Source organism: Siphateles boraxobius, unplaced genomic scaffold, assembly GCF_051911475.1.
Source record: "Siphateles boraxobius isolate OS27281-9 unplaced genomic scaffold, OSU_SipBor_1 77, whole genome shotgun sequence".
NCBI classification, from domain to species: Eukaryota; Metazoa; Chordata; class Actinopteri; order Cypriniformes; family Leuciscidae; genus Siphateles; species Siphateles boraxobius.
In genome coordinates this window covers 11976928-11996578 of record NW_027509205.1, presented here as the reverse complement: position 1 = coordinate 11996578, position 19651 = coordinate 11976928, and the positions used below count along the sequence as shown (strand labels likewise).

General features: G+C 39.2%; 1 protein-coding gene across 10 annotated transcripts in view; it reads left to right on the top strand.

Moving 5' to 3' along the window:
* The window catches only part of casz1 (castor zinc finger 1), a 196886-nt gene that overhangs the window by 150164 nt on the left and 27071 nt on the right, over window positions 1-19651 (top strand). For all 10 annotated transcript variants that reach the window (XM_077218159.1, XM_077218158.1, XM_077218154.1 and 7 more), the window contains 2 exons: window positions 12304-12873; window positions 18715-19585. In XM_077218159.1, the coding sequence (XP_077074274.1) occupies window positions 12348-12873; window positions 18715-19585 (1397 nt within the window). In that variant the 5' untranslated portion in view covers window positions 12304-12347. The remainder of the gene's footprint in view (window positions 1-12303; window positions 12874-18714; window positions 19586-19651) is intronic.

Below are 19651 nucleotides of genomic sequence, written 5' to 3'. Positions count from 1 at the left end.
TGAAGTTTATGAAGTACTGTTTAAGCATTACAGAGGTGCAGACAGAGGAATATGAATATGCAACGCACCATATGGTTACACTTGCTCTGGGACTAGGTGTGTCCAGAAGGTAGAACCACGTTAATGCATTATTCTCCTCTAAAATGATCAGTCTCGTAGTGCAGCAGCGCACGGCAGCCATGTGTGCACGGGCTGTTCCGGGCTTTCAATGAAGTGGCCATGCAACTGGTCATCCCGGATGAGCGGAAGAGGAGAAATATGGCGAGAGAGTGAACTGTGCTGTTTTTTTTTTTTTTTTTTTTTTTTTTTTTTTGTGGTTCAAATGCAAAAACCCTGACAGAGTCGTGATTAAAAGTGATATTTCTGACACGTTAGGATGCGCACAGGAAGTAACCTTCTCCAGAGCCTTCATTATTAGATGCATGACAGACCTGAATATTTATAAAATATGCTTTAATAATTGATAACAGCAATCTGCTACAGTAATTCATCAGATTTGCACTTCAACAGAGAATCCGTTTTCATTTTAAAATAATAATAAGTCGAATGCTAATGCAGGTGAAATGCAAAATTGCGACCCGTGTGTGGCTGAAGCTCTAAATGCATTTGTGCCATTTTTAGTGCACTGGAAAAACAATGGCGTGTTAATGATATTGCCCTCGCTGCTCGTTTAAAAACTGTTATCAATGTCTATGATCATTTGTGCACCGCTCGTTTTGTTGTGCACTGAGCTGTTGTGCTGTTTACTTGTGTAGCTTCCGTTTGAGGGCACATCACATCTAAAAAACCAGGAAACCAGCCTGTTTTAGTGTAGAATAGACAAGAAGCTGATGTGGTTTTATCAAAAGCATATTCTTTGTTTGAGTCAGTATGCAATACTTCCTCTTGTGTTCTTTGACCAAAATAGCACACACACACACACACACACACACACATGCTCACCTTTTGTATAGCTTCTTTCTACTCATGATGATTCCAAAAAGAGCAACCACAGCCTTTTTTTCTCTCTCACAAAACTATCTCTTTGTTTTTGTACACAGTTATGAAATGTTCTCATTTTAAACTTAAAGTTTGCATGTTCTTGCAAAAACATTTGCCATCGAATGACTCTTATATTTGCAGGTGTATAAAATCATGAAATAAATATATCTTAAAGAAGAAACCAGTGACAATAGAAAAGTTTGGAGTTTAAGCATTTAAAGTGTACCCGGACATATGGAGTTCCTATAAATGCTGTTGGCAGGCTAATGCATCCAATAAATTAATAAATATATATATATATATATAAGATTATTAATTTAAAAAAAAATGTTTTTTCTACAAAATGAAAGATCAAGGCAAACATAGTGTTTTTTGACTGGTAGTGTGCATAAATGACACTGTGCATATTGATGAAATGTTATACAGTAGAATTATGAGTGAGTTATGGCACTCACAAGATGATTCAGATGTTTCAGTCTCGTCAAATGACCGCATTTCACTGTAACAAAGCCTAGATTAAAAGAGTTCAGGTTGGTTTTAAAGGGGTATTGTTGCAGAAGGGAACTTAAAGAACTAAAAGAGTCTGAACCTGAGAAGTTCAGGGGACACCTGCAAATTGTTCCTCTGTACATAAAATGTAAAAAAAAAGTCAGAGTCTGTGAAGCAGAGCAAATGCTTTAATGGTGGCCAGGGATCGAAGCTGTCAGCGAGGCTTCCTGTCTGGTAATGTAGTATTTTTTTACTTAACATCACCCTTCTTTTCTCGTTTCTGAAAGAGAAATGCACTGGGATCTATTGTGTGCATTACAACGCAAGCAGAATTTCATGAAGTTGCTTTGAAAACATACAAAAAACCTAAAAAATATGGCAGCTTGGAAATCATTTAGACAACCTACAAGCAGATATTTATACTATATATAAAAATAAAGTGTTTTATTTAATCTTTTTAAACAACTGGTATCAGTCTCAGACCTGTTTGTCAAGTAGTTTGCCAGGCCTTCTTAGGTAAAGGGAAAACTTACTAGATGTTGTTCCACATTTTTAAGAAAGTCACAGTTCTCATGCAATATGATGAGGAAGAAAGATCTTTCTGAAGATGAAAAGTATGAAATGGTGCAATGTCTTTCAAAAGGCATAAAAACAACTAATATTTAGCAAAAACTAAATAGAAATTGTCGAACTGTCAAAAGATTTGTGAGTGATTTAGAGCACAGAAGTACCTGGTCATATAAAGGTTTATTAAGAGAAGTTTCTGTCAAAAAAATAAATTGTATTAAAAGGGCAGCTATATAAAAAAAAAGCCAATGTTGAGCAGCAAACCGGTATTTGAAGCTGCTGGAGTCCCAAGAACCTCTCCATGCAGGCTGCAGTTGTGCATAAAGCTGCATTTCAGCCACCCCAACCAAAGCTCACAAAGAGAAACATTTACAGTGGGTGTAGAAATACATGAAGACTACATTTTAAATAGTTTTATTCACTGACGAATGCTGTACTACATTGGATGGTCTACTCTAGATGGATGGATTTCTGGATGAATGGCCACCCATTTTCCAACAAGATTGGCAACAGCAAAGAGGTGATGGGTGATGATTTGGGCTGGAATTTTGGGAAGTGAGATGCAAGGTTTCTGAGGGTGTCTAAAGGATTTCTGCTCTTGAGTTTATGATCATTTTCTTCTGTGGTATAAAAAGAAGGATAGTGCTTTTTGAAATGAACAGATTTTCATGCAGGACAATTCAGTATACTGTTAAAAAAATGTTAATATTTTAAGGCAGCACGAACTAACTTTTTTAAGTTGAAATTTTTTTTTTTTTTGTTACAGTATCTCGTGCTGCAAAAAATACCATGGCAATAAAACTGTTTGAAAATAGATTTCTACACACCCACTGTGAACGTTTATATACAGTATAGTTTATATTTATTCATTCAAAATGCAGTCTTTCTCAAATTTTTGACAACAGATGTTTGTCCGTCCATGAGAATTCCCCTTTTTCTATGGCGTTATTTTTTAGTCAAAAGTTATGAGCGTGTAAGACATGCTCACGAGCATATTATGTTATTTCACACGCGCAAAAATGAACCTTCAGTTGGCATGATAAAAGTACTCGCGCACAAATTCAACAACCGAGAGGTGTACAGGTAGCTGCGAGCGAGCGCCTGGCATACTCTCATAGGTTAACTCTGCTTGTACAGTGGAATCCTGCTCGCGCGCAGCGGGCTTCTGCTCGCGGAGTGCTGTTTTGCTCGCGCAGTGGATTCCTGCTCGCTCAGCTGATTTCTGCTCCCTCGAGTCTACATGACTTTTGACAATTTGGGGGCGGAACCAAGGAGGCCACTGACCCTCTTATGATTGGTCACTTTCATCGTAATCACAACCACAGGGACATCTTTGTACTTTGATTGACAGCTCTCATTACAGGAAGCACGGAGTCAAAGTATCTGACGGAGTTTTTTTTTTTTTATTGAAATATCAAGATTTACAGACAAACATGGCTGCATAACTTCCTTTTCTTTAGAATAGGATACAAGGACAATATAGTCAGAGGGAGCAGCTCTTAATACAACAAGAATATAAATGTAGTCTTAGTACAAAAATAAGGATATTTGTAAGCAAAATAAACATTTTAATAAATAAACGGTAAGGAATTATAATATAACATGACATAAGGGGAGAATTCAGTCTTTGTTCATCCATTTATCTTAGTTGGGAAGTGTTTTAGGGTATCATATATTTTTTGTGCTTTAGGACCTTTCAAAGTTTTTAAGGATTTTATATACAGTTTAAATTCATTTTAAAAAAAAAAAACTAAAAAAAAAAACTCCGTCAGATCCTTTGACTCTGACTTCCTGTAATGAGAGCTGTCCATCAAGGTACAAAGATGTCCCTGTGGTTGCGATTACGATGAAAGTGACCAATCATAAGAGGGTCAGTGCCCTCCTTGGTTCCGCCCCCAAATTGTCAAAAGTCATGTAGACTCGAGGGAGCAGAAATCAGCTGAGCGAGCAGGAATCCACTGCGCGAGCAAAACAGCACTCCGCGAGCAGAAGCCCGCTGCGCGCGAGCAGGATTCCACTGTACAAGTAGAGTTAACCTATGAGAGTATGCCAGGCGCTCGCTCGCAGCTACCTGTACACCTCTCGGTTGTTGAATTTGTGCGCGAGTACTTTTATCATGCCAGCTGAAGGTTCATTTTTGCGCGTGTGAAATAACATAATGTGCTCGTGAGCATGTCTTACACGCTCATAACTTTTGACTAAAAAATAACGCCATATTTTTCTGCAACTCATTTACATGTAGCGAATCATGGTTCATGGCTTTGAAAATTAAACCAATTGGCGAATTAAACATTTTTAACTTTAAAGTCAAACTTTCTTTTTCAACACAGGAATAAAAACTGCATTCAATGGTGTTTTTAAATTTCCCAACTTCTTTTACTACCTTAACTTGAGGATTTACTGAATGGCTTATTAATTCATCTTTTTTTTTTAACAGCAAAGTGTCTTAAATGCTGTCAAAATGTCTTGAGAGTCTTGTTAAAGAAGTGCCACAACTCATTTCTCTTTCAGACTGATCTCATGAAATGGCGTATGTATGACACGCCAATTCGTATTTCCATTTTTGGCGTGGTATCAACACGCATAATCGCTTTTCAGCGTGTTTATCAACGCCTTTGACTTAACGTTATATTACTGTATTATGTATATATAGATATATGACCTACCCCAACCCCGTCCCTAAACCTACCCGTCACTGGGGTTAATACCATTTATGAGTGTTCTCCTACCATCCTAGGAAAAAAAAGATCGCTCCACAGATGTAGATATAGATTTTGCTTCGTTTCGCTCGGACATTTAACGGCGTACACATACACGCGGAATCACTCGGACATTTAATGGCGTAGACATACACGCAAAAGATTTCGGCGTGGACATACACGCGGATAGCTCAAAATGCGTATAGATAACACGCCACTTGACTTGAAAGTGGCGTGTATGTTTACGCAAAGTCATGATGTCATGTTGTCTCTTTAATGAAATTCATATGCTGGTGAGAGGGGGCATGTCTAAACATCTAAACAGGTTGCTTTTTAGGTTTCACACTGAGGTTATCTGAAAGGGCCCCCCTTGATTGACGTTATCTGGCCTGACAGCGCTTCATATCAAGGTTAACCTGGCGTTCGAAGGCCCGAGAGGGAACGAGGCAGAGGAAAACAGAAGAAGAAGTCCAACATCATTTGGGTCCCGCTCCTCTCTGCCACTCTTTCCGTCTCTCACACGGCAGGTGGAGGTTTCTGCACTCTTAATTGATAACTAATCGAGCGGCGTGTGCTGTGTTTCCCCCAGAGGACGGCCCTAATGGTGGCTTGGCTTACTCAGCAGCGCAGCTCCGGAACCACTAAATTAAATATATCCCCACAGATAATGACTCTGAGTGACAGACTCCGGTCTGGGCGGCTCCAGTGGCCACCAACCTCTCGTTGTGCCCTTGCACTGGAGGAACAAGAGTAGCCCACCCCCTTCAGCGTCTGCTCCCCAATGCCCCACGCTAACCACGGCTCCTCGTGACAAAAATACATCTCAAGCAGTTAATCTGTGCAGATATCAGCTCAAGTGCCCTTCAGTGACATGGGGAGCCTGTCCTCGTAACCTTGCTTCCTGTCAATTCTTGCTTTGCACTCGGGCTGCCCGTCAAACATGGCAGCTCGGTCAATTAACTCTGTGTGTCAGGGCATGCTTCAATCAAACTACCAGCAAGCAGGTGATGAGACCATCATGGATTATTTTTAGATGTAAAAAAAGTATTATATTAAAGTAGGGCATCTACAACCATTGCTGTTTTTAAAAGGATAGTGCACCCAAAGTTTACTCACCCTCATTGTTTGTTATTCCAAACCTGTGTGACTTTATTTTTGAAAATTACAATAAATACACTTAAATACACTACCATTCAAAGGTTTGGGGGCAGTAAGATAAAAACCAACACAACAACTTTTAGTCAGCAAGGTCACAGTACTTTTACAGTACATTATTACAAAAAATATAAATTTCAAATAATTGTACACTTTTTATTCATCAAAGAATCCTAATATAAAATGTATCACGATTTCCACAAAAATATTAAGCAGCACAACTGCTGTAAAAATCGATAAGAAGAAGAAATCTTTATTCAACGAGTCGCGTGAGACTGATAATTCAACTTTGCCATCACAGAATTAAATAATTACATTTAAATATATTTAATTAGAGAAATCCTTTTAAATTCACAATACAATACAGTAGAAACATATTAACATTATTATTATTGTTTTTACTGTATTTTTAAATCAAATAAATTCTACCTTGGTGAGCAATTGAGAGTTCTTTCAAAAACATTTTTAAAAAACTTGCCGACCCCATACCTTTGAACGGTATTGTATTTTGAAAAATGCCTCAGCGATTTTTTTTTAAAAATGGGGTCTTATGATTAAAAAGAAAGAAATGGAGTGGCATGTTAATGATGACAGAATTTTCATATTTTGGTCAACTAAGCTTCTTGAGTTAGAATCAGGCCTATTCATTGTGACAGCTGTGAGACCAACTTCCTTAACGATTTTAACAAGTGTGATCAGGGCACGTGCAGAGACGTTCACATCACCTCACATTTTACTTTTCCCCAGTCCTTCTATCCTCAGGGGACATCTTTAATGCTTTGTCTCATAATTAGGCTTCAGAGATGTATTTGTTCTCAGAATTGAAGGGTTGCTGCCTAACTGCACTGCTTAAACAAAATATTTCCTTTTCCGTCTGTGTGTCAAAATATGCATCTGCCATTTTCTGTCCATTGTCCTCGGCGGCAAGTATGTGCGTGCCTTTTTTTCCCCTCGGCTTGTTTGTTTTTGTTACCTGCAACGGGATGTAACTGAATTATTGTATGTGGCAGAAGGTTCCATTTTGGCAGATAGAGAAAAAAAGAGAGAGGGAGAAGTCAAAGTAGGTCCTTCAAGGTCAGTCCAAAGACAGCATGCAACATGCAAGGTCACATTCCAGACTAAAAGCAATAAGTGCTTTATTGATGGGAAAAAACACACTCTGCAAGCAAGCAGATGTGCAACGGACTGATTAATAATACAACAGATTGTGTGTGTGTGTGTGTGTGTGTGTGTGTGTGTGTGTGTGTGTGTGTGTGTGTGTGTGTGTGTGTGTGTGTGTGTGTGTGTGTGTGTGTGTGTGTGTGTGTGTGTGTGTCTACTTGAGTGTGTGCATGCCCTCTGCATTCATATTTTGCTTCTCAAAAAACAACAACAAAACTTTAAAGTCAGAAAAAAAAGAAAAACTCATGAGCATAATTGTTTTGTCCGGATGTGTATCTCGCACTAAAAAATTGATCCCTGCATGGGAATCTGAAAAATCCATTAGAGCCCATCAGACAAAAAAAGGGCAGAATGATAGAGTGTATATGAGGAGTTTATAAAACCCCATCATAGTTTTGCCATTAATGCACATGTCAGCTGACGATTTATTTTCGGCACAACTTCTTAATGCAACAACTTGCTTTTGGGCATCAGATACCGCAGCAGTGTCATATTACAGCACTAAGACCAAAAACAAAACATTTCAAATAAGTATCATATAGATGTTTCTTATAACCTAGTGCAGTTCTGAGAAATTTTTTCTTTGTTTAATCATATTTGCCCTCATTTACACTACAAACCTGATAAACCTGCCCTGTTAGCGCCATTCCTCCCCTCTCATACTGCGATACTCAACAAACCTGTTTCAAACCTCAAATAACCCTCTTTTACCTTCTTATTCTTTCTTTCACCTCTTTTTTCCTCTATGCTTCACCTCAGCCTTTCCTTCCATCTTTTCCGGCTTTAAGCGGCAGTTGGGAATGGCATTGTTTTTAATCATCAGAACCCAGAAATTATTATTATCGCCTCTGACGCGGCAATTAAAACTTCAGGTCAGAGGCACAACGAGCGGTGATCAGCAGCGAAGCTGAGAAGTTTTAATTAGACGATCAGAACCATTAATGCACAAAAAAAGGTGTGCGCTGGGAAATTAACGTGAACGTCTTAATCAGGGTTACCGACTCCGAAGAGGAGTCAAGTGAACAGAGAGCAAAAAACAAATCATTTCCGCACCACTGGGACAAAACTCAATTAAATATGCATGCAGAAAATGGAAATTCGGAGCATCAGCACAGACCGTTGGAAAAAATACGGCAAATTCTGTAGACGGGGTCGCAGACCTGCTTATTGTTATTCTTGTGTAATAAAATCGAAAGAGAGGCCAGATGCTGGGGAACGAGGGTTTGTGGAGAACAGGTCCGACGCTGACTTTTCCGCTCCCCTTCCCTCGAAGCGTTGGGGGAAACTAACTCCTTCCTGCAAGCTGTAAATTAGCTAAATAAAAACAGAAGGGATTATTTCAGCATGTGTGTGTGTCCGAGCTTTTGTAGGTGAGGAAAAACCTGGCAACCTGCCTCTTTTAGGGCCCCATCTTATTGCATTAATGAGAAACTTAATTGCAAATATGCAAAATAAAGTGCTAAGGAAATGCCAGGAACATGTAGCAATTCTCATTCCTTTGTTTATTTCACTTTTATTTCGTGGTCATTCATTAATATTACATTTGCAGAGGCCCCTGACAGTCAGAGGACCCAGGTCCCCCACCTAGAACAAAAAAGAGTTCATTCAGACACATGCCAGGTCAGTTAATCCTGTCAAAAGGATTTTAAATATCAGAATAAAGCTTTAAAAAATGTCAAAACAGAATCAGGATCTTTGACTAATGAGGAATAATCCAACACTGTCCAGACCTGTTGCATTAATGAATGCTCTGTATTATCAGGGTTTTGTCCTTGAATTAGTCAACCTATTTTGAAAGTCTGCATGAAATCAGACAGGGCAGATCAGAGTGTTAGATCACTGTTAAGTCAAGGGTTTAGCCAAGTAAACAGAGTTTGTTTCTAGAACAATCACTGCAGTGGATACCAGGTGAGAAGGAGTATGTCATATCCCAGCTTTAGCATGCATACTCTTCCTGTCAGAACGGGAGAGAGAGGGAAGAACAGGACACGCCAATCTAAGCAGTCATTAACAGCCACTTCCTCACTCTGGTGGGCTGATTGCAGTCAGCACACGTTCGTACAAATAATGCACTTCCAACGGCATTATTAGGATTTGAAACACCACTTGATTGGGCATGATATCATTCCGGCACATAAACAGAAGCTCGACATTAAACGAGACATGCGGGGCCCGGAGAGCCACGTTCAAGGCAGCTTCTCTGTCATTCCCGGTGTCCTCCGCCTCATGGTTCTGAAAAGAAACAGGGCTTGTGGGGCCTTTGATGTGCGAGCAGATAAAAAGGAGAAGCTCTCTCACTCTTATTGTTGAATCTGTTTGAAATAGTTTCTTGACTTTTTCGCAAAGGTTTTCTCCTTATACAGTAAAAGCATTATGGCAATTCCAGCTCTGCACTATTTCCAGTAAAAATATTGTCAGCATTAAAATAAACAGGACCTTTTAAAGAAAACAAGCTTTAGCTGTGATCATCCCCACCGTTCGTTTATTATTCAGCACTGACAGGCGTCTTTCGAGGGCCTGAAATAATAGCAATTCACCGAAACACGTTTGGACGCATCAAATTATTGAGGTTTGCTGTTTGTTACACCTATTTTTCTTAACATGAGTGCCAGTCCCCAGAGTGGTGGGAGGGATCCCAGAGGAGAGGCTGTTCTTTTATCTGCGTCCCTACTGATTTTATCGCACTGCATGCTATCATGAACACAAACGACTTGGAGTAAACAACGGTGTTACCATAGCGATTCCCCATTGTTGGCCAGAGCCGAGGCATATCTTTTGCAGGGTATTTAATGCAGCAGCTACTAACTGGTTTTCCGTGATCTTTTTTGAGCTGAGAAGCGTCTCATTAGTGCCCTGATTCTCTTTCACTTAAAACCTTAGATGTCAGCTCTAAAAAAAAAAGAGAAAAAAGATGTAGTTCTTTTTTTTTTTTTTTTTACAAAAAAATACTTTTTTATGATACTATTACAGTATATACATGTATACACACACACTGGTATACACACACATATTAGTGTTGCAGTTCCTTATAAAATTCCTGGCAACTGACAAGCAGTTGCATTTACTGACCAAAGAAAAATTTTACTTGCATTTACCACTTGGCGAGTGTTAATTTTAGGTGCTGGGGAAAACGCACATAAATTATGGGTAATGGAACGAGATCGCTTCTCAGGGGTCATTTCCTACAAGGAAAAGCGAGATTGCAATACAAAGGAAATCACTAGTTAAAGCTTGAAATACTGAGCAGGGTAAACAGTAAATGACCTGTACTGTTACACCCAAATGACCTCAATCTTCCTTCGGAGGGGTTCTGAAAAAAATACTTCAGAATTTATGTTTCCACTTCCTAATAGTTTTTGCAGCTGATTTTTTCTTTTTTTCTTTTTTCGGGTTCAAACTTACCGCCCTCAACTGGGTGACCTCTTCAACCCGGGCCTTGCAATTGTCTAAGGTAAAAATGTGCACTTCTGAGGCGTTCAGATGCATCTGGTGCAGCACAAAGCGAGCATAATTCCTCAGCTCATTGTTTCAGAGAGGAAGTGTTGAGTGTAAATACAGTAACTGAGAAAGCATGTGCTTTCAGGGTGCCACAGGGTGCACGACACATCTAGAATGTAACAGGCTAACCTTGAGTCCCTTGAAAAGATCATTATGCAGAAAAAAAAAAGTTACTTTCCCTTCAAAAACAATGTGAGATTTTCTTGTTAAAGCATCTGTTCGAATCGAAACAGCTTTATTGACAGCTTCATGGGACGGTTCTAAATAGCTCATTTCAACACAGCGTCTAACTACCAGCTAAAGCGTTCCACAGACTATTATACGTCCCGCAGGTTTCCCATTTTTTATTTACTGCATGATAAACATCTACTGTTACGAGTGGGCTCGATTTTAAGCCTGGAAAACCTATTAAAAGTGAACTTTGCTAAATCTTTGCATCAGATTTGCGGGCGAAAGGGTGACTTTAGCAGTGAGCGAATTCTGCCCTTAAATAGTCATCTCTGGTTATGGACGGACCCAGAACAGCTGCAGGGGGCAGTTGACTCTGGGAGAGATATTATAGATAGCACATTGGGGTGAAATAGCAAATGACCAGGCCAATGCGGAATCTTGAATGCAGATTTCCACAGAATTATTGGAATGCCGAAGCGTGGAAATTCATGCTGCCCTAAGCTGTAAGGTAATATGGGCTGCAGCAGGTAATATGTGATGAGTCTATCACGCCACGTTATGACCGAATCTCTTTATTGTGTGTGACTGATCAGCTCCAGTACACTCTCAACTGTCTATATTCACAGGAAGTGTGTGTCTGACTTAGCTGAAATGAGAAAAGCTGTGTTTGTGGTGCATCACTGTTGGTGTGGTGGTCTTCTGCACTGTAAGTGCAGGTTTAGGGGGCTGACAGTGAATTTGAGTGAAAGCCGTGAAGACTAAAGCATGCAGGGTGAGCGAGGCGATGTGAGGTGAGGGGATGGCAGCTACTTTTTTCTCTGTGTTTATCTCTTTTATGCTCTCTTGTCTCTTTTTCTCTACTTCCAGATGCACTTTTTGTTCTTTCTTATAGTCTTCTGCGCTCTCATCCTCTTGTTGTCAGAGCTAAGGCTCACATTGGCAGGACGCTGGGCCTCTTAAGGTGAAGAGAGTCTTCAGTGTCAGGCTGTGTCTATTCTGCTGTCATGTTCAGGATTATATCACACTGTAGTGGCGGCTTGACTCACTGTTGGGGGTTTGATTGCGATCTAGTTTTTCTTATGAGTTTGTAGGAGAGATATTTCTCTCGTTCCCTTTCTCACCTTCTCTCATAGGTGTGAATGACATTTTACAGACACACTTGACTTTTTCTTTTTAGCTTTGTATTTTTGTGTCCATGTCTGCATGTAAGAGTAGCAGCAAACGAAAACTTAGTTAAAATGCATTTAGTTAAACGGGTTTGTGGTTTTTAGCGAGAGGCATTGTGGTTTTCTTGCAGTATTCATGGATGGTGCAGCTGTGTCCATTGAGCAAGCTAATTAACTGTGAACGATGACCATAAATCTTTTGTTTTAACCACTAAAATATCCTTTTTCTTTTATAAAATGTATATATAAATGAAATCCATACATATAAATCCATACAAATGTGTAAAATATGAATAAAATTAAATATTTTAAAAAGTGAAAAAATAATACAATGGTGTTAAATTATTACATGCTTTTTTTAAAGTAAAACAAAAACGAGAGAAAAATTCAATATGAATTTTCTTTTTTGTTAACAGCTGAGAGGAGTTTATGCACTGAAAAGACCTCAGGAAAATCCACGATGGCCGCCAAAAGGAAAGGTGGCCTAAAACTGAATGCGATCTGTGCCAAGCTTAGCCGGCAAGTGGTGTATGACGGCAGTTCCCAGAATGCCGAGGGAGACTCGGACCTAGTGGACAACAGCGAGCGGGGCAGCTTGCTCTATGATGAGGGCGACAGGCCTGAAAGTGACTTCCCAGAGGTCCTGACCCTGGGCCAGAGCCTCGAGGAGGACCAGAAACGGCGCGAGGCCATTGAGAAGTGGGTGAATGGCGAGTATGCCGACGATCCTCAGTCCTTTGAACGGGGTGAGCACAGGGGACTCAAACCCAACAATATAAATGACGATCCCCCTGAAGGTGTGTACATGGTACAGCCCAAAGGTTGCAGCGATGAAGAAGACAACGCAGAAGATGCTGACACCATGCCCAACTCTCACGAGGGCAGTTATCAAGAAGACAAGGACTCGGTGGGCAGCCCACACAAGGACGACAGCTGCCAGCCCACCAGCGAAGCCCCCCCTCGCCAAGCCTCCTTCTCCACACCAGGTATCACCTCTTTCTTTTAGGATGATGCCATTACTTTCCATAGGTATTTGAACGTAACATTTACAGACACAATTTTGTATGTTTAGATAGAAACGTACAATTTCATAATTTTGACAACATCTAAAACGTGAACTTTTTTTATATATATATTATATATATTTTATATATATATATATATATATATATATATATATATATGTGTGTATGTATATATATATGTGTGTGTGTGTGTGTGTGTGTGTGTGTGTGTGTGTGTGTGTGTGTGTGTGTGTGTGTGTGTGTGTGTGTGTGTGTGTGTGTGTGTGTGTGTGTGTGTGTGTATATGTATGCATGTATGTACAACTTTTGAGACCTAAATATGTTTACAAATCCGACAGGTCAGAACAAATATTTTCAAAACTCTCTGAGGGCCTCCTGGTGGATAAGATAAAGGGATGAAGAGCCTTTATCTGAGAAAATTATTTTGTAACATTTATTTATGAAACATTAAAACATATTATTAATGAATTCAGATGGATAAATAAATACATAAATAAATAGAAATGTGTAGTAATAAACTATAAATAAAGCAATAAAATGCTGTAAATTGATAAATAAATGTGACAACATTAAAAATATTTAATTTGAAACATATTTAACTGATGTTGGTTAACCAACTTTTCAATTTCATGATTTCATTATTATATGAATCTCAGTTCATTTCCAAAGTTGTTGATACATAAAATATCTAAAATACGTTTTAGATGCTGTCATCAAGTTGATTTTGTGCATTTCGATGTCTAAAATAATATACAGAGTACAGTACAAATACTTATGAATACTAAAAAGATCACATTGTTCAGTATTTGTCTGTGTGTAGCCAAAACAAAGTGCACATAATCAAGATAAAATCTCTCCTCAAAGGCTTGTCAGCTCAGTTTCCACAGGTCTTACTTTACCTGGGCTTTTTGCAAGCATAATTACAGTAACAATATGACCGTGTCACAACTATGCAAGTGCAGTTCTTGGAAAGAAAAATCTATAATTAACATGAAAGAGTGACTCTGTTGCCACCCGCAAACATATACAAACAATCTGCATTGGGGAAAAACGGAAACTAAAAGAAGAAATTAATTTTTAGAAGAGACTAAAAATTGCAACGTATTGTATGTGCGCAGCAGCCGAGGGGCCAAGAGTGTTGGCAGACTGGCTAAGCTTCATATTACGCCCAGGATTACACTCTGACTCTTTGATTTTCTATAAGCTCACAAAACGTACCTACCACCCGGACCCAATTACATAGTAGACCCGCTCTGCCAAGACTCTAGGTCTCTAGTAGTTCATGAAGATAAAATCCTAGAGGTTCAGAGTCAAAAGCCCAACAAATGGACCTTAAATCAGTATACTGACAACTGCATTTTCCCATGTATTTGCAACACGATCCTCTAGATAACGTGACTTGTGTTGCCATCTTTCACGAAGTGATAACAAACCAGCAGAATTTGCAGAAACTGACACAATCTCCATTTTAAAACCTCTGTGAACTTTCACCTCTGACTATCTCAGGAAGACTCGACAAAGGTACTTCACACAAAATAAGACAGAAACTATGTTAGATATAACAGGAGATGAGAGATATCACTTTGGTTAAAAACTTTTCATTTCTCTACCAAAATCAGGTTAAGTGGATGCTTTTTTTTGTTAAATGCTTTCTTCTTTCAGTTTTTTTTCTGCTTTCTTTTCTGCTTCATGTATTCTCTCTCTCTCTCTCTCTCTGTCTCTCTCTCTCTCTCTCTCTCTCTCTCTCTCTATCTCTCTCATTCTGACGGTAGAAGCACATATATGCTTGTGGCCTCTATCACAGAAGTGGGGCCAAGAGCTTCTCAGAAAATCAAGTATTTTCCGGCAAACATGAGTGCATTGTGGTTTTAATCAGTCATTTTGTGTTTATTTCATGGTCATAAAGTAAGCTGTCTGTAAATATGTGTTTGTGTTGTACACCTTTGCTTCCGCATCTTAAAATGAAGAAAAAGAAGCATTTGAAGACTGCAGTGAGCAGACATTAGTCACCACTCTTGTCTTGAGTTGTTTTTCCCTCCTCTCTCTCTTTGTTGATTGTAACTAGGGCATCTATACTGCCATGTAACTGAGCGGCTCACAATTAAAATATTTTTTCTTCTCTCGTGCTGCTGTCTTTCAAAGGCTGATGCGGAGCGCACATAATTATGCATATAAACATAGTGGCTTAATTATCTCTCACAACATCAGTGACAATGTAATTAACAAACATCGCAAGATCAATGAGAGAAACTGCGACCTTCAAAACATTTAACTCCTCACATCAGGGGACTGAGCAGAATCCCTATCAGCATAAAATCACAGAATGCCTTTCCCATTGCAGTCAAATGCATGCTTCTCAACCAGGCTAAGCAAAAGATCATGTAAAAGTATCAGTATCTTTTTAAAGTATATAATTTTTTTTTTTTTTTTTATTATATTTTAATTTATTATATATTACATATTTTAACTATATGTGAGATTCATTTACTAATAGCGTTTTTGACTGTTTGTTTATTCTGTCAGATTTGTGATTATATATGTAATTTTTCCAGAAATAATTTTCAATAAATAAATGAATTTATAATTAAAAATCTGTGAGGAAAAGCTAATACTTTTCTTACATTCTTTGATTTTTGATTTGTGTGATTTATTGTAGCTTAGAAGAATTCTAACAGAACAAAATAGAATTTATTGCGGCTCGAGATTTTCTTCAAATGTAGCTTTTATGAACAATACACATGACACACTTAGCTTCACCAGAAGCTAATATCATCCACTGTTAAATTCGATGTGCTGTTTTCTGGAGAAAAATAATGGGGTTGCATTTTTGACAGAAGTTTACATCTTTCAAAATATAAACCGCTGAATTCAGTCTAAAACTGAATGAGTTTATTTAAAAATGACCATCAGAAAGTTCAGTTTAAGATTACAGCTTTTAAAGTGTTGTAAGTGGACCCTTGTTAAGTCCATGTATGTGTGTGTGTATATATATATATATGTGTATATATATATATATATGTGTGTGTGTGTGTGTGTGTGTGTGTGTGTGTGTGTGTGTGTGTGTGTGTATATATATATATATATATATATATATATATAGAGAGAGAGAGAGAGAGAGAGAGAGAGAGAGAGAGATCCTTACATGTCCTTATCATCACCCCCTCTGGAGTGCATGAAGACCCAATCAGCATGCTTCTGATGGCCATGTTTGGTCAACAGAAAGGAGATATAATGTCCATTTGTTATCACACCACGAAGGGAAAAACGTACTTTAATTGCCTCAAACGTAGACAAGGGCTTTGTGACAGGCTGGAATTTGCCAGTATGAAGTGGTGAGATTAGGAGCACTTCTTATTGTACTCTCCAGTGGCATGAGGAAGAGAGAGAGAGAGAGTGCTGGGAGTTCAGCCAGGCAAATCGTACCTTTCCCCCAAAGCCATGGCTTTCCAACCTCATGCACATGACATCATTTGAAGCATGTGAGATAAGGATGAGGGGGGGGAACTCATTTACATGCTGTTTTAAAAGGTTATCTCCTCTTAGGTCCTGGCATAATGTGTGCAGTTTAAGTCCAATCATTCTCCTGACACTGATAGTCAATTAAACGCATACAGAGCCGCCCACTGGCATGCTAGACTTCTCGTCCTGTCTACTGTTACCACATACTACTACTGTTGCTACAGCTATTACTTTTCTTCTGTGTAGTACAACCAACATCTCTTTTGATACCAACAGTTTGATCTTAAAGAACCTGTTCACTCAAAAAATAAAGGGAAAGTTCACCCAAAAAGGCAACATTTCATTGACATCTAGTCACCTCCCTGTTGTTCAAAACAATTTTTTTTTTCTTTCTTCCTTGGAACATAAAATAAATCTGCTAAAAAACGTTTGCATTCCACGGAAGAATAAAAAACATACAGGTTTGCAACAACATGAATTTGAGTGGATAATTTTGGGTGAACTATTCCTTTAATAGTATAGTGTAAAGAGAATAGTGGATGCATATCCTACCTACAGATGACTTTTGAAACCAATAATAATTCTAATGATAGACTGATAACACTCAGAGACGGCGACGGGGATTTCTGTCAGAAAATGAAGGGATTTTCCCAACTGTTTGAAAAAAAGGTACAGATGGAATATGTTCAATTACCTAAAGCAGAAGTGTCTTTGATTGCTGTCCTTGGAAAATGTTCAGGGACAGAGATTAAAGAGCCTGTCCTGACTTTAAAGCTGTGTAAAATCGCATGACCTGACAAAACCCCTCTAAGCAGCCATGACCTATACAAAAATATAGTCACTGGATGCCAAATTTATGGCTGAAGCCATGCTCTGCCTAACTGAAGTTCTGGGGATACATACAGTAGCACTAAATATCCTTCAGTATGTAATAATAGCTCATTATTTTTTATAGTTTTTATTGTGGCCGATTCAGCAGTGATTAAATTGAGGCTAATTAACAATAAATGAGTGTACTTTGTCAAAATGCTGTCAAAATAGCAGGCACTTTAACAAATGCAGTACGCTTTGGTGTCTAATGACTTTTTTTTTAAGCATTAAAGGCACAAATCTCACGTGGCTACTACACCCATAGCTTTTAGCACATTTTCTGGTAATTTTGTCAGCTATATCTATATCCCTAAAATGTAATATAATCTATATAATTTATTTTAAATATATATTTATATATAATTATAACATGAGTTATACACACCTTTCACACCTACTGTAGAATACAAATATTTATTTTCGGTTCCTTCTTTTTGCACATCGGTAAGTGTGACAGTACTACTCCAAGGCAGCATTGAGTTGAGAAAATGAGAGCTGTAAGGACTGTCATGACACCCTAACCTTTGAGCATATGATGAAATTACTGTATGTGCTCAAACACATTATAGCCGCTAAAATGATGCATAGCAAAGTGTAGGGATTTTCCTATCAAATACCTGATACATTTCTCTTACATTTTTCATGCTCTTTCGATCTCCCAGATCACCTTTCATACTGATGTAGCACGGCTAGGACTAGCCCCAATGCAGCAATGGAAATTTGGGGATTATTTTACATGCTGAGAAGGAGATGTGAAAACCACGGGCGAGAGACCGATTTAGCAATAACATAGAAATATGAGACCAAAGCTGAAATATTTTAGTATTAATTCACATGGCCGTGGCTAACTTTACCTCTAACCATCTCATTTGCTCAGCAATGAAAAAGGTAATCAAATAAATAGAGAAAAGGACTGGTGGAGGGCTGGGGTCATGGCAGGGTGGAGAGGAAGTTTATCTGACACCTCTATGAAGTTGTCATATGGAGCAGTGTTCTTGTACCAGGGTAGCTCTCCTGACAGACAAAATGAGACATGATGAGATTTTTTTGCATTCATCTGCTGTGATAAAAACTATATCAGAGCCCAGCACTAAGTGCACCAGTGCCAGAGGGGTTTGTGTCCCTCGCTTACACACATACACAAATATACTTTAAAAGAGCATTAATTTGACCTTTATATGAGCTGGTTAAGAAGCAGGGGAAGCTTTCAACCCAAATTGTCTCCTTTTGCTGGTCTATCTGACCTCAAGTTAAAACTATATGAAAGTTAATGGTCCAGAATTAATTTCAATATACTTCAATTAAACTACACCTTTACCCCATTCCATTTTTCTATTTGGGCCTTGCTGTTATTTAATTTAATTTTATTTTTATTAGCTAAATCATTCTCTAATACTTTTAGATCCAGTTTTGTCATCAGTGCAATTCTGGGGTGTTATCTAAATCAACTTTTTATCTTTGTTTTTCGTATAGGAGAGGCCTCCGCACTACGCGATTATGCCGCCAACACCATGAATGAGTTTTTACACATGTTTGGCTATGATGACCAGCAGGTTCGTGATGAGCTGGCCAAGAAGATCAGCTTTGAGAAGCTGAAAGCAGCTACCTCAGATCTTTCTTCCCTGAGCAGCGAGGAGGCCACCCGTCGAGCTCGCTTCTCCAAGTACGAGGAGTACATCCGCAAGCTGAAGGCTGGGGAGACCTTGCCCTGGCCTATAAACACCAAGCCTGAAGAGCTCAACTCCAAAATGACACCGGAGAAGAGCACTGCCCTCATCCAGCCGGCCCTTGCGGGGTCAGAGGGACAGATATTTCCACCTGTAATGGACCACAAACAAAGCTCGCTCAATCCAACCCCAACCAACCAGGCACACATCCAGAACCTAGCATCCCGTGCGTCCAAGTATGATTACTTCATCCAGAAGCTGAAGATGGGCGAGAGTCTCAGACAGCAAAATGGCAATTCCTACAAACGGCCCTCCAAGTACGACTTGGAAAACGTCAAGTTCCTGCACCTCTTTAAACCTGGAGAGGGCAACCCTGACATGGGCGGCGCCATAGCTTTTAAGACCGGCAAGGTTGGCAGGCCGTCAAAGTACGATGTACGAAACATCCAGAAGTTCCTTCCTGGGAAAGTTGATCCGCCGATGATGCCGAGCATTCTCCCAGCTACGGCAGGGACTCCAGGAACACCGGTCATCAATACGGCTGCTCCTGCCGGGGTCGTGGGACCTCCCGGGTTGCCCGTAGACCAGGCTGGCCACCTTGGCTTTAACACTGACTTCATGAAGTCCAGCTTCTCCAAAACTGACTCTATTACTACCGGAACCGTCTCTTCTGTCAAGTAAGGCAACTTTTGAAAATGAAATGAACTGTTTGGACAATAAATTGACAGGAAATTACAGTAATT